This window comes from Mauremys reevesii, linkage group 6 (genome assembly GCF_016161935.1).
Source record: "Mauremys reevesii isolate NIE-2019 linkage group 6, ASM1616193v1, whole genome shotgun sequence".
Lineage (NCBI taxonomy): Eukaryota > Metazoa > Chordata > Testudines > Geoemydidae > Mauremys > Mauremys reevesii.
The window spans coordinates 118,340,485-118,354,772 of NC_052628.1; the positions used below are offsets into that span (position 1 = coordinate 118,340,485).

General features: G+C 41.8%; 1 protein-coding gene across 1 annotated transcript in view; it reads left to right on the forward strand.

Moving 5' to 3' along the window:
* DGKQ (diacylglycerol kinase theta) overlaps window positions 1-14,288 on the forward strand; it is a gene marked incomplete at its 5' end in the record, with an annotated part of 151,056 nt that overhangs the window by 81,996 nt on the left and 54,772 nt on the right. Inside the window, 3 exons of the mRNA XM_039542816.1 lie at window positions 7,004-7,104; window positions 8,645-8,868; window positions 9,879-9,969. Coding sequence (XP_039398750.1) covers window positions 7,004-7,104; window positions 8,645-8,868; window positions 9,879-9,969 — 416 coding nt within the window. The remainder of the gene's footprint in view (window positions 1-7,003; window positions 7,105-8,644; window positions 8,869-9,878; window positions 9,970-14,288) is intronic.

Genomic DNA, 14,288 nt, shown 5'->3' on the forward strand with positions numbered 1-14,288 from the left:
AAGGCAAGTTGAGGGCACAAGCAACTTGCATGATCAAGCCATGATGTTTTTGTTCATTTAAGACTTCTATCGGTCACAGCTGGCAATGAGAACCCCCTGCTCCCCAAACAGCGGGTAAAAGTCTGGTGATTAGTTTCAAAAGGTGTTCATTACAGACTGGGATTTACAGTGTATCGTGTTAGGCACCGGGCCATTCTTCCCGAGGCTGCTTCCTATTGACACTTAAGAGTAACAAACATCTTTTGAAAGCTGCTGTTGTGCAGATTAGAGCTTCAGCCAGGTTGATGGCTTTAGTGCCATGCAAAGCTAAAACCTGCTCGTCTGGCTGGATTGTCGGGGTGTGACTTTTGAAAAGGTATAAAGCATTCTGAGCATCACACACTATCTTCCTTGACTGACTGATTTTATTTTAGCTTTTGGGTGTTTATGATTTGGTTTAATGAATTAATAAATTCAGACTGAGTAAAGGTGTGATGGCAATTTATCCTGTTCAGGTTTTTCCTCTGTTTGCAGATTCTCTTTGATCCCCTATGCCAGTCCAGATGCTTAGGTATAATTTGTCCCTGGCAGCAGATAGGGATAGTATGTGAAATGTGTTTGGAGGTGTCATCCCCTGTACACAGGGGGCTTGCTCGCTGTGTAAGCGCATTGTTGGTATTTCCAGCAGGTGGAGAGATCAGTACTTTTGCTGGCAGACACAGAGGACTGAAGGGAAAAGAAGGGCTTGTGACCTTAGAAATCCCCCTTGCACTGGGACACCCATACTTTCTAGCTGTCCCCAGGGAGCTGCATACTGCTTGCTGTGGGACTCAGCGTATCTGACACCCACAGGTTTCCCAGGGAGTAACCAAGAGGACAACACTGAGGTAGCTGCACGTCATGAACATAGGCAGCTGTCAAGGAATACTCTCTCCCTCTCCCTCCCCCTCTAAATGATCCTGTCCAAGAAACAAGGGGCAAAGTGGGCCTTTGCCCCCATCTCTTGCCTATCAAGACTGCAGCCTGTTTGTCCAGTGGTCCCCAACCTGCAGGTCATGTGATGTGAGAGTGGACATGCCCGGATCAGTCGGCTCCACACTCTGCTTGGGCAAGTGCTGAATCTGCTGACAGAGAAACGAGGTGTTTACGGAGGATCTGCGAGTGGGTGCTGCACTTTCCACAGCGGCAAAGGAGAGAATAGGTCTCAAAGGTGGGGTTTCACTCTGCTCCACAGACAAGTCAGGTCTTTTTTGAAGAAGACATTTGAGCTCATTACAGTGCTTCACAGGTAGTCATGGGTGCAGCTTATTCCTCTGGGGCACTGCTCAGATGGCTTCAAAGCCTATGATCCATGTCCCCTGAAGCTAGAGGTGAACAGAGCAAAGTGGATCAGATGCTGCTCTGGTGTTGCTCATGGCAGATGGGTGAAAAAGTTCCAAGAACAGCTGTTAAGGCGCAGGGCGAGCATACCGCCCCCATGTGAAAGGCTGGCAGCTCTCACAGCCTTGTGGTCCAAAAACCCCTTCGAGCTGGAGTTTCGGCCTGTCTCATGGTAAGAAGGTGATACCCAGTAGTGATGAAACGACCAGTGATATAGTCAGAGAACCAGGATGACATGGGGAAAGAGGTTAGTTTTTCAAAGGAACAGCAGCATAAAATTCACGATTCTTGTCAGTTTCATAGCTGCCCAATTGGGTTTTGAATGGCAGCAATGAAACTGACCAGACTCTTGCTAATTTCTCCTGGCTGCTGCTTGGCACAGCTGAGAGCAGTAGAAGTACAGGTACTGGAGCAGGCAGGGTACAGTTGGTTTGCACTTTGTTCATATTTGGAAGATTTTCTTATTTTTCAAAACCTTAAATTCTGCTGATACTGTTGGATTAGGCTCCAGTGCTTGCCAGGGAAAAGCTTCCCACTCATCATTGATTGATATTTTTTTCAAGCTGTGCTTAGATTTTTTAAAAGTAAGAAAAGACTAAAAAGGCTCCCCCTATCCACAAGACTCTCAAAATATGAGGAAATCTGTTTTGGTTTCACCAAGTATTACATATCCTGCCCCCAAAGAAACTCAGTGTTTCTGAATTAGGTTTCATGGTTTGGTAAACAAGTACCTAACATTGACCCTTGCAGTAGCCTCCTGCTTAAAAACCAACAAAACAAAACCAGTTTTACTCTTTAAATTGAACAGCTCTGAAAGAACCCATTGATGGAAAAGATAAAAGCAGCTTTCAGAAGGTGAAACTATGATTTAGTTGTAAGAAGAGACTTGAGGTCTAAAGACTCGAAGACGGGGAAAAAAAATTCTGTTGCAAGGAGTTATTTGTATGATGCATCAGTTGATAACGCTCGTATCAGAAATCATCTTATAATTAGTTACATAGTAGAAAGAAGAAGCTTTTAGGTTAAACTGTGTGCCAACTTCATTTCACAGTTAATCTTCCTAGCCTTTTCCTTTAACAATGAGAATTGGAGAGGCTACTAAGTGCAGCGTTATCTAATATAAATTACAAATATTTAAATATATTTTTCCAAAAGAAAAGAAGTCAGACAAGTTGTATGCAAATTATTTACATAATGCCCCCTTTGTGGTGGGTTTACACATAGATCAGAATAGAAATATCTGTACAAATGACTAGTTGTGGTAATAAGATGCTGACTGAAGAAAGGCTGTTGTACCTAGATGACTGAGCATTAGCATCAGAATGAAAAGTGTGGGATTCATTTCAGAATGTGGACCCGATGGTCAGTCTAGGCTAGGGGAAGAGTTGTGTAATTACATACAAATCTTTCTCTTAGAGTACAGTCATTACCACTCTAAAAAGTGGAACATTTAAAAAAAAAAAAAAAGTCCTGTTGAAAGAACTTCACTGTGCTGACTTGAATCTGGAGAGACATTCTAGTTCTTATTAGCTCACAGGGCATTCTGCATACTCCTAGTTAAATGGTCTTGCATGAGTTCATTCCCAGTAGCTGAAGTGAAGTAAAGCAGACACAGTCTTTCAGCAGATTGTAATACCAGAAGCAGTCAACATACCTTTGAAGATGGACTATGCCAAATAAAGACATAAAAAAGGATTTCCATTTATCTGAGGATACTTCCAGTCTTTACCACCTATCATTCTATTCCCCAAGCCAGCGTCTGGAAAAAGAATTTGGGCTCTCTTAATGTTGTCAGTCAATACAGTATATCTAGATTGTGTGTTTCTTAAACCGATCTTGGGCACTGTGAGGCTTCTGTAAGGTTGCTGTTTAGATCCCCATTTTTAAAGCATTCTTCTAGGAAAGAAGAAACTTGAGGTCTGCTTCCAAAGTTCACTCCACTGTGGCAATAGGCAGGAACGAAATCTGCTGCAGAATCAGGGAAGGTGGAGCGCGGTAAGGTGAAGCTCTTGCTGCCGCTTCTCTAAGCGTTGTTTGTAATGCAGATGGCTGAACTGGTAGGTTGATTCGAGTTGTCTTTGAGTTTAGTGTTCTAGTCGCTCTTTTTTCCTATGGTAAGCACCCACCTTTTCATCCCTTGTACCCATTTCCACCCTTGCAGTGGCTTTAAACGGAGCTGCAGCCTTTTTGTTCTAGCTCACATCTTTGGATGCAGTGGAAAGGGACGAAGCAAAAAGCACTAGAGAGGTGGCAGCTCTTGAACAGCGATGTCCACGGATACAGCCTTTGGCTGCAGAATGTTCAGGGCTGTGATTCCTAAAAGATTTTCTTCTCCTCTTTCTTCCCTTTTTCCCCCCACGGAGAGACTTCTGCAGGCCTATGGTGAATAGTGGGAATCCTTTAGTCGAAAGAGGCATTTCCTAACCTTGGCATCTTTACCCTTGCATCAGTCTTCCTACAGCCTTAAGCAGTGCAGAGCTATCTATGCCCTGCCCACCCTGCTTCAGAACAGGACCCATCTCCATGGCATCCAAAAAACAAAAATAAATTTAATACATTTCTCCCTTGTCACGGAAAATCAGAACACGGTACTGATGATGCTTGGTGTACAGTAGCTTAGGGTGGTTGTAAAACATCCATGTAATGGAGGCAAAATGTGAGCACTTAATTGTATTGTCTCATATTGTAGTGATCCTTAACTACTCCTGACAGCTGCTTTCACCAAGTTCCTGCTGAGGAATGAAATGTTCCTCTTGTACTTGCTGCAGAATGTACAGTAGAAGCCCTTAGGTGCTTGTCTTTGGGAGAGTTTGGAGCTCTACTTCAAAATATGTCTATTCCCCTGAGCTGCTGGCATGGTGATAGGGTTGTGGTGGATCACAGTGCAGATCCTTCGGTCATAAGCTCCTGCTGATGTGCTGTGCTCATCTCCTGAAGGACAAATGCTCAGGGCAGCATTGATGGGCTGCAAAAGGAGCAGCATCCATATTGCCATAGTACGGCAAGAGGGAAGATCCACATGATGGAAGGCCTTTGAGTGAGGGGGAAGTAGCAGGGTGACCCTGAAGAAGAAAGTGTGATTAAAAGATCAATTGAAATAAAGACTTTTCAACAAACTAAAGCATCCCATTCCCCCACCTCATGGGAGCCTTCTGTGCAAGGCGAGCATTCCTGCTGTTTAATACAGCCCAGCTCTCCTTGCTTGTCATCACACAGAGTTGGAGAATTTTTATCTCCATGTCTGGTTTCTTTCATAGCTGTAGCAGCCGCGGTTGTAATGAGGAGAATAAACAGGACACTCGCAGCCACTTGTGCATAAAAGCTTGTGTTCATAATGCATACCTTGTAAAAATATAATCTAAACAAGATCTTGGCTCTTGCACCCATTTTGTACAATATTGCCATCATGAATATCAGAACAGAGTGAGTTGCTGGGCCTGAGGACCAGACTTACATCTGTATTGCTTCTCACTTCCACACTGAGTGGAACTTGTTCATAATGCGGCCTGGACGCCTTCACCCGCAGGTATTAAGTTATCCAATTCTGGGAGTCATGCCCAAAAGACACTGGCAGCACCTTAACAGGCAATAACTTTTGTGTTATGATGGGAGTGGGGGGGGGGGCAATGGAGAAGCAAAATCTTAGAGGAGGGGAAAACCTAACTAACAAATACGGTCCTGTCCTCCCCATTTTCTGCACCTACCCCCTCCCCCAATCTCAGCCAATGTGTAGGCTTTACCTCTTAAGAAAAGTGGAAAGGAAATAGAAGTCTTGCACTTTCTACTGCAGGACATAGGCCAAGGGCGAGGGCCATAGAGAGATAGGCCTTTTGTTTGGAAAGATTCCGCCCGTTATGAGCATAATTTGGTATGGACCATTTGTTCCAAACCAGGCCTGTTAATTGTGGTGACAGAACATGTAGTAGAACCGGAGATGATCCATAGGATATGCTGTTTCTATGTCTCGGATGGCTCTGAAAGCTTGCAGCAAAATATTGACGTGCCCAGGCTGCATTTTTATTGTTGGCACTGATGGCCTGCCCGTCATTGTCATGTCTGGGTGCCTGATTAAAGAGATGAGTTGGGCTGGATATCTCTGCAGGATTCTGCACTTTTATGCCTTGTTTTTGCAGTAGCTAGTTTTTCATTTTACTCATCCATGTCCACCCATCTCATCTGCTGTCTTCTTTCTGTGGGAAATTCTAATGGGTTAACACAATAAATGGAACATAGATATCAAGATTATTTGCGGGCAAAATCCCTTGAGTCCTTGCTGTCATACTCTGAACTAATTCCAAGTGAGGGAAGAAGTTGTATACCAGTATAATGAAGGACACATACATGTATTTCTGTTGAACTCAGGATTCATGCTTCACTTGCCTCGTATCAAGGTACAAAAAGGATTTCAGGCTTTTCTTATTTCAATGGTAAAAGGTATTTGCCCACATTCCATAAAGGTTCCACTGGGTTTGTGACCATATAAGTGTGTGCTGAATGCACAAGGAGTGATTGGTTACGAGATTGGATTGGTTTGAGAATGCGCCGAACATTGCCAGTGAAGAGTGGCCTAGAGTTCAAACCTCTAGAGCAAAAACGGTGTGTCGTTTGTGCAGGAAACTGGGCAACAGCCGTGATATATTGCCGGACTTCTCTGTTCATTGGGGACTGTGGAGGGGACTAAATATAACTGCCCCCCCAACTCCCCACACCTCTTCTGTAGTAATGGGATCAGAAGAGTGAAAGAGTGAGTAATGTTCCTCAGATTGTAGCCCCTCATCAATTAAACAAATTCGACCCCCACGTTGGAGGTGGCAAGATGAGTCTGTTGGACTGGTGGTCTTATGCCAGCTTAACCCCCCCCCCCCCCCCCGCAAAAAAAAAACATTCTGTAAGATTTGTGCGCAGAGTTGTTTTAAATTTGTGTAATTATCTAATATTTTTTAAAAATGTTCAGTGGAGTGTATCAGATTCCACCACTACCTCAGTTCTGTGGAGGGCTGAAGCCAAAAGCCTTGATTCTTCACCATTTGGGAAGTATTCGTATGCTGTCTACCTATTGTTCATCATTTGTGGCAGTTTTTATTGGAAACTTTAGATTTAAAATATAATGCTGATCAGAAAAGCATTTGATTTTCAAAAAATTGTGGGGCAATTTAAAAAACTTAATGTAATAATTTTAAATTTTCCCTTTGACATTTAATTGGCTCATAGGTACTGGTTATTTTAAACAATGTTTTTTGTTCTCCAAATCACAGTCATCAGACTTGCCACACCTGTTCTGAAGGCATCAATCTGTTATTTTGGGTTCCATGTTGCTGAATTGGTAAAGATTAGACTAAGGAGATTTGAAATTAAGGGGAAAATAATTAGAAAATCGTGGACAAAACACTTGGATGAAAACTAATGGTGAAATTGCCTTTTGAAAGAAAATTTTAGTTCATTTTCCCCTTGTTAAGTTACATTTTAGCCTAACAGCAGGAAAATAAAAGTAAACTTCAGAAAATGCAAATAAATGTTACTCTTTAAAACTGATTAAAAGCAGATTTTTGTAAGCTGCATTGTCCACTGGTTGCATACACACTTCTTATTGTGACATGACTATATTAAATGTTGTTGTTGTAATGTAAACATTTGTTTTCTTTAGGTAAACAAACATTAAAGATATTTGATGGGAATGATGCAGTAAAACGCAATCAATTTCGACTGATTTCTGTTCCAAGGATTGCAAAAAGTGAAGAGGTTGTGGTAAGAGACTGTCAAATGGATAGCGACGTTGTCTGATAGATTACGCTGGCCTCCAGCTATCCCAGCATACCATGATTTACAAATGTAATGCATCTCACAACGCCAATGACAAAACCTGCTTGTACCCTAGCTAGTATATTAGAACATAATTTGGTTCTATCTTGCCCTGTTGATATTCCTGGTACTTCAGACCATTTTATGAGGTACTGATGTAGATATGCAGACTGCAGAGACTTCATAGATGTATGCAGCAACCATTATGTGTTAAGCTGTAACTCACCTATCCTGTCGAACATTAAAAATGTGGTTTTAGTGAGAGCTGGGATATTGGCTGGTGTACCAGGGTTGCTAATGAGCCCTTATTCGTCTCTCTAAATATATAGTATTTAATGATTTTAACTTCAGTCTGGACAAACACCAGAGGGTTACACGTACATGAAACAAACTGTCTCTTAAGACTGCTGCATATGTCCATTTTTCTGTTTACCAAACAAGGCGTACTAAAATTGTTGTTGAATAAAAACCCAGTGCTCTGCAGAATGAGGGAAAAGACAGAGTGATGGGAGCTCTTCCTGTGTTCACTCTAATAAGCACTCTGATAGATGCAGGGTGGGAACCTATATAGAATATCACCAATGTTTTTCAGCTTCAGTCAGTAAATAACTGTTATCATTATAAACCCCCTTCTGCATTGATAATGTGCACAAAATTAACTGAAATTTTGAAAATTACTCTTGATGATCCACATCTAAATAGTTACAGAAAGAATATGCAGTGAAAAAAAAATTGCTATTTAGGATTGCTTGGTATTTTTCAGACATAATTATTTTGGCTGTTTTCTTCTCCCAAATAAAAGAAATTCCTAGTTCACAAAAAGTGCCATCCTAGGACTTGTTTGCTCCAGGGTCTGTGGTGGCCAAAGGTGATGCAGGCTGTGATAGAAGGGCTCTAGTTTTGAAATTGGGCTGTAATGGCACAGGATGGCTACGGAGTTCCCTATGCTGCAGATGGAGTGGTCTTTACCTGGCCAGGAGAGCCCCAAAGAGGGTGATGTGGACCTGGGGAACAGAGTGGCTGTGAAGCAGGGATGCTTAGGGCATCCGGGGCTTAAAATGGTCTCTGATTTAAACCTGGATCAAAGGCAGGCAGCTGTATGCCCCACAGCACAGAGAAGTACAACTTACCTCTCCGTACAAGCGTGAATCCTGAAGCTGTGTGTCTATTGCAGCTCACTACATTTATATTAAAAGGATACATCAATCAAAATTGCCATCGCGTGACAAAAATACTACAGGCACCATCAAAAATCTATATATTGGGATTCTGGTGAGAAATTTCCTCTTGTGTTTTTACATCACTAAAACTTCGTTGCGAAACCATGCACTTATTTTCGATAGTGGCCTGTCGGCTGTTTTTATGTTCCCTTAAAAGAATCTTTTAGAGTAAGTGAACTGACTGAATTTCATGTGTGTGTCCCAGCCAGACATCAGTGCCCATTTTCAGAGGAGGGCGAATCACTCTCTTTTCTGTGCTGTTGTAGGAGGCAGCGCTGAGGGCATACTACGTAAATGATGATCAGCAGCACTATGAGCTCCAGACATTTTCTCAGCAGACCTTGTTTTCTGATGACATCATCAACAGGAATGATGCCCCTGAAGAAACCAACCCAGGGCCAGTGTTCAGAGAGGCGGTTCCTGAAGCTTGGATCATCAGAGCCAAATCTAAGGATCACGAAGTAATAAGAATTTATCCCGGTTGGCTGAAGTGAGTAATTTCCTTCTTTTTGCAAGGTTACTCTGCTCAGCCAATCTTGCCTTCTGTTCTGGCCAGGAAAATGTGTTGCAGTCGTTAAAGTTGCACGAGGGTAAAGGAGGACAAAATCCACTACATTTCAAGGATCTGTCTTGGTGTAACAGATATTTTTTTTTTTAGCTTTCATTTTTCTTCATTTCTAGACTCTGACATTAACTATTACATTGATTTAGCCCCCAGTCTTGCATGCTTAACAGTCAACAGGTGCCTTTGCATGATCGGGACAGATCTAGCGTCTTTGTTTAGTTGTAGCACATATTAATCCAAGGAGACATAACTTTTTAAGCAAATTGTATCCATGTACAAATGATGAGCAGAAGCTTTCTTGTGAGAGCTTCATATTTTTTAAAGGGAACGTTCAGATTAAGATATGTATGTTACATTCTGATCTGTTACTAACATGGAAAAGATGATTAAAACCGTTTTTAAAAAAATCTTATTTATTTTTTACTACTGCAACTGTTTTGCATTTTATGCACCCTCCACAGTGAAATAAGACTGATCAGTTTATAGTCACTTTTGTTTTATAGTTCCACCTTTCATCCCAAAGGTTCCCAAATTGTTTATGAGTTGGGTGTCTGTCCTTGTTGCTGAGATTGCTAACTCGGTCCCAGTTGTATTGACAAAAACTTTAGTCCACAGTCCAGCAAGTGGGACTGCTCGGACAGAAGCCCATGGGTTTCAGTGGGTCTTCATACAGGCCTACTTGTGTGGAGTCATCAGCAATATAGAGGCATCAGTGACTGGTCTCTGGGATAGTCGGTTCCCACCTGTCCAATGTGAGTGGGACTGAGGCTCGTGGACAGCTTAATTTTATCAGCTGGTAACAAGTTTTTTTACTGAATGGGGCTGAATTGTAACAGGGATCTTAGAGGAGGAGCTCTCCAGATCCTGGTACAATCTCCTGAGCTAATCCAACTACAAACGTGATTTTAATTTTAAATATTTCTTTTTTTGTCTAGAGTGGGAATGGCATATATCTCTCTGCGAATAGATAAGGAAAGCACCACCCAGACAGTAATTAAAGAAGTTCTCCCGCTATTAGGACGGCAGGTAAGCAATATAAAGCTCGTAAGCATTTCGTTGTGCTTCATATGAACTATCCTAACAGTACATTCAAAAGAAAAAGCATATTTTACAAAAATGTATATATTACTTTCCCTCTACTACATAGTCTTCTTAATGCTCAGCGAATGAGAACTCCTGCCTTGCGTGGTGCCAAAATGGGAGTAAAACATTACCTGAACATAATAAAAAAGACCCACAAGGTGGGTGAGGTAATATATTTTATTGGACCAACCTTTCTTTCTGACACGGCTACTGCACTGCATAATACAACAGACCGAATAGCTCTATACTGAAAGCCGCCTCCATTTCTTATGGGCCAAGCAAATTTACTCATGCAAAGAGGAGAATTCTCAATCTAGAGCATACGTCTTTTGTGCTTCTGTATCTCTTGAATATTGACATCAGGCTGATACGCAAGACCAAGTCCTGGTGGAACTGAAGAAAACCTTGCCTTCTTTTTTGCGTGTCTTCTGCATTGTCCCACTCGTGGGATGTGCTGATGAGTGCAGGTCAGGTGGTGGAACCTTCTCATAACAAGGCTCATGCATCTCTTCTGTCCCTCCCATCTGCATTCCTGAACATGCTGAGGGCAAGACGATAAAATGGGACGTGGCACCCTCGGCTGCCTTAGCGTCTTCCATCGACAGCAACAGATGGATGTACACCTATTGGGTTCCTTTGGTTCCAGATCCTTCACTTAGAAGATTGTGGTGCCTTAGTTTACTGTTTCATAGTTAGTGTTAGACTTAGGATAAGTTACCAGTTAAGTTTTATTTTTAGTATAGTTTAGAGAGAGCTGTTGGAGTCCATTTAGTGGTTCCATGGCAGACCTGAAGTTGAAGAGACCAGGCTTTCAAAGGTGCAGCTCTTGTCCAGCAGCCTTCCCGGCATGGCTGCTCGTAATAGAGGTTTGTTGAGTGCTGCTGTACTTCGCGATGCTCTGTCTGCAGCGTATTCAACCCGAGAGCACGCAAGGAGTTCCAGAACAGGCTGAAAGCCCCACTGTTTCAAGAAGGTTTCACTGTGAAGCCCCTAGGAGATGGTACCTCTTCAGGGTTCTGGTCAGAAGGTGAAAAGTCCAATATCTGTTCTGGACACCTCTGGGTCTCAGAAAAAGGCCACAATGCAGAAAGCTCCGTCTCTGAAATTTGGTTAGGAACGCTGTTTGCAACGTTTGATATAGCTCTGTTATATTTTTTTTGTTTCCTAATTGACCAGTTGCCATCACATCTATTAAAGTTCGCTTTCTGTATAAACTAGAAAGTTAAGAAACATAATGCCTGACTTAAAGTACTGATACCAGAGGAGAGTGGGCCAGTTAAAGTTAGTTTTGATCTCTAAATAAGTTAAGAGTTGCTTTACCCAATAACTGGCCAACTAGGTGTATTCCATAGTGCTCTCAATGTTTGAAGCTCTCTGTGTTTGCTGTTTGGGTTAAGATGTGGATTATTTGCAATGGGTGGTGTTGGTGAGGGAAAAGAGTTTATTTTACCTATAGTTTTATTCCATACCCATAGAATAGCCTTTGCTAAAGGATGTACGCAAAATTCTGGTAGCCTAACAGTATTTACACTGCTGCAATTTTCTTGTTCAATAAAGATCCAGGGTTGGACTGGATTAGGGTGCCTCCAGTCCACTACTGCTTTGAGCTGACTGGCTTGATAGGACCATAGAATTGTTGGAACGGCTAGTCCACCTTGTTTAATGGGTTTGTACAAAGTATCTGCTCCCACTCTTGATTTTCTTATTCCATATACATTCTAACATCCCTGTATTCCTGAGGTAATCTGAGATTATCTGAGATAATTGCGGAAAATTTTGAAACAAGAAAATTATCCTTGCCAGAATATTTGTTTTGACTGTGGCTATTCTTCCTGACCAAGGAATTGCATACATCCCTCAGCACTCCAGATCTTTGTTCATGTGCTAAAGCAGTAGTTTGAAGATTAAGTCCTAGAGCCCTTCTAGGGTGTTTGAGATTTGAATTCCCAGGTATTTTATAGAATTTGTTGCCCATTTATACCCAAATGTTTTCTGAAGCAGTGACGTCTCAGAGTCTGGCAAATTGTATATTTCAGATTTGCCTTAATTCACTTAAAATCCAGATGCTTTCCCAACATCCTGGATTTCTTTAGAAACTAATTTTAGAGAAATATTTGGTTTAGATAAAAAATAATATTACGTCATTCGCATATAACGCTGTTTTCTGATGTGTTCCTGCAAGATTTATTCCTCTGATCGATCCACTGTCCTTTATCCTCTGGGCAAAAGACTTGATGGCCAGTGTAAAAAGTAAAGGAGACAATGGACATCTCTGCCTAGTCCCTCCATGTAACTGAAAGGGTAGATTTAACCCCATTAACTTGCAAAGCTGCTTTTGGGCTGCTGTGAAGAGCATTATCCATTAAAGGAGCCGGAGGCCAAAGTCCGTTTGGGACAGGATTTGAAACAAAATGTTCCATTCTGTTCTATCAAAGGCTTTCTCTGTGTCTAATGATAACAAGGGAATTGTATCTTTTATACAATTTAACAGTGATATGGACATATAGGAAGTGCAGAAGGAAAAGTCTTTTCCATTGTTGGGGAGAACCGCCACAGTAGCTTCTTTCATAGTTTGTGGAAGTTCATCCCCTAGGTGCTTCTCAAGGGACTCACTAATAACTTCTTAAATATCTTGTAAAATTCAGCTGGAGAGCCATCGGCTCCTAGAGTTTTAGCACTTTTCTTCCTTGCTGTTGCCTCTCGGATTTCTTCTTCTGTTATTTTTTTTAATCTAAAGTTTCTTGATCAATTTTGCTTATCTTTGGCAAGCCTGCTACTTCCAGATATTTCTGAATAATTTCAGAGCCTGGAGTATCTGAGGTATAGAGATTTTTATCGGCAGCAAAAGTAACCCATATTTCATTAGTGAGTGTAACTATCTTTTGCTGATTGTCCATCCCAGCTATCAATTATTACTCCCACTGGTTCATGATCTGACCATGTAATATTGCCAATTTCTGTAGATCTTGTCTGCTTCATTAAGGATTTAGAGATTAACATTACATCTCTTCTAGTATAGAACCGATGATGGTGTGACTAAAATGTGTAATCTCTTTCCTCGGAGAGATTGAATTGTTGGCCCAGCAACTTCAATGCCGCACCTGCTTCCCTGTCCCTCTTGTCTTTATCAGATCTGTTTGCAATTGACGTCTCCTCCAAGTGTAATTCCCTCTTTCTCCAAAGTGTTGCTGTGTTTTAAAGTCACTGGAGGTTTTTAAGAACAGTTTGGACAAACACTTGTCAGGGATGGTCTAGGTTTACTTGGTCCTGCCTCAGTGCAGGGGGCTGGACTAGATGACTTCTCAAGGTCCATTCCAGCCCTACATTTCAATGACTGTGTGGTGGAAAATATGCAGTCCTGGAGCTCGAATGAAAATTCTGACAGCTTCACTGGTTTCCAAAAGCTCAATTCCTTCACAGTAGTAGTGGGTAGTTCTCTGGTTAGCAGCTGCTGTCACATCCCTGGAGTTCATGAAACTCTGGAGAATTCACACCATTGCGTCCTCTGAGATAGCTCTCTACATAGCTCTTGGTTTTGGCTAGTTTGAAACACTGTGTACATGTTCCATGTACGTTTCCATGGGCAGGAGTGTCTATCCTCTTAGCAGGGGGGATTCTGACTCATGTGAAAGCTTGTGTACAATGTGTCTCATATCCAGCAGGACAGATGCATTTGTACATCAACTGGTGATCGATGATTATCCAAAGCTTTTGGATGTTGAAGTCCTTCTTTGAGAAATTCCAAATGCCCTCAGCCTTAATTAATACATAAAGTGAACCTAGGGATTTTAATTAGGGATTTTGTCACTTCCTAGTCAAGACCTGTTTAGTTGGCAATTGGTCCTGCTTTGAGCAGGGGGTTGGACTAGATGACCTCCTGAGGCCCCTTCCAACCCTGATATTCTATGATTCTGTTAGAAAGGTAGCATGTCCCCAAAGTTTCATGACCTATTCCACTAGAGTAATGGTAACACTGAATGTGTGCTTTCATCAGTCCCGTGTAGCAAATGTATCTAGGGCAGTGTTGGACTATCATATTATTAAATTCTTTAATAGTAATGATACCAGCTGTTTTAATCTGATATTCAGGTTTTTAGCTGCCCATTCTGGGGTATGTGTCTGATGTGAGTAGTACGGGGTGTTCCTCTTCTATTCTGAATGAATGATTCTAAGCAAGGATTGAGGGTATGTAGATAAGATTCCTCCTCCTCCCCCGTGATAATGTGTCATGACTTTAAACAGTCCCATGTTCATGCAGTAGT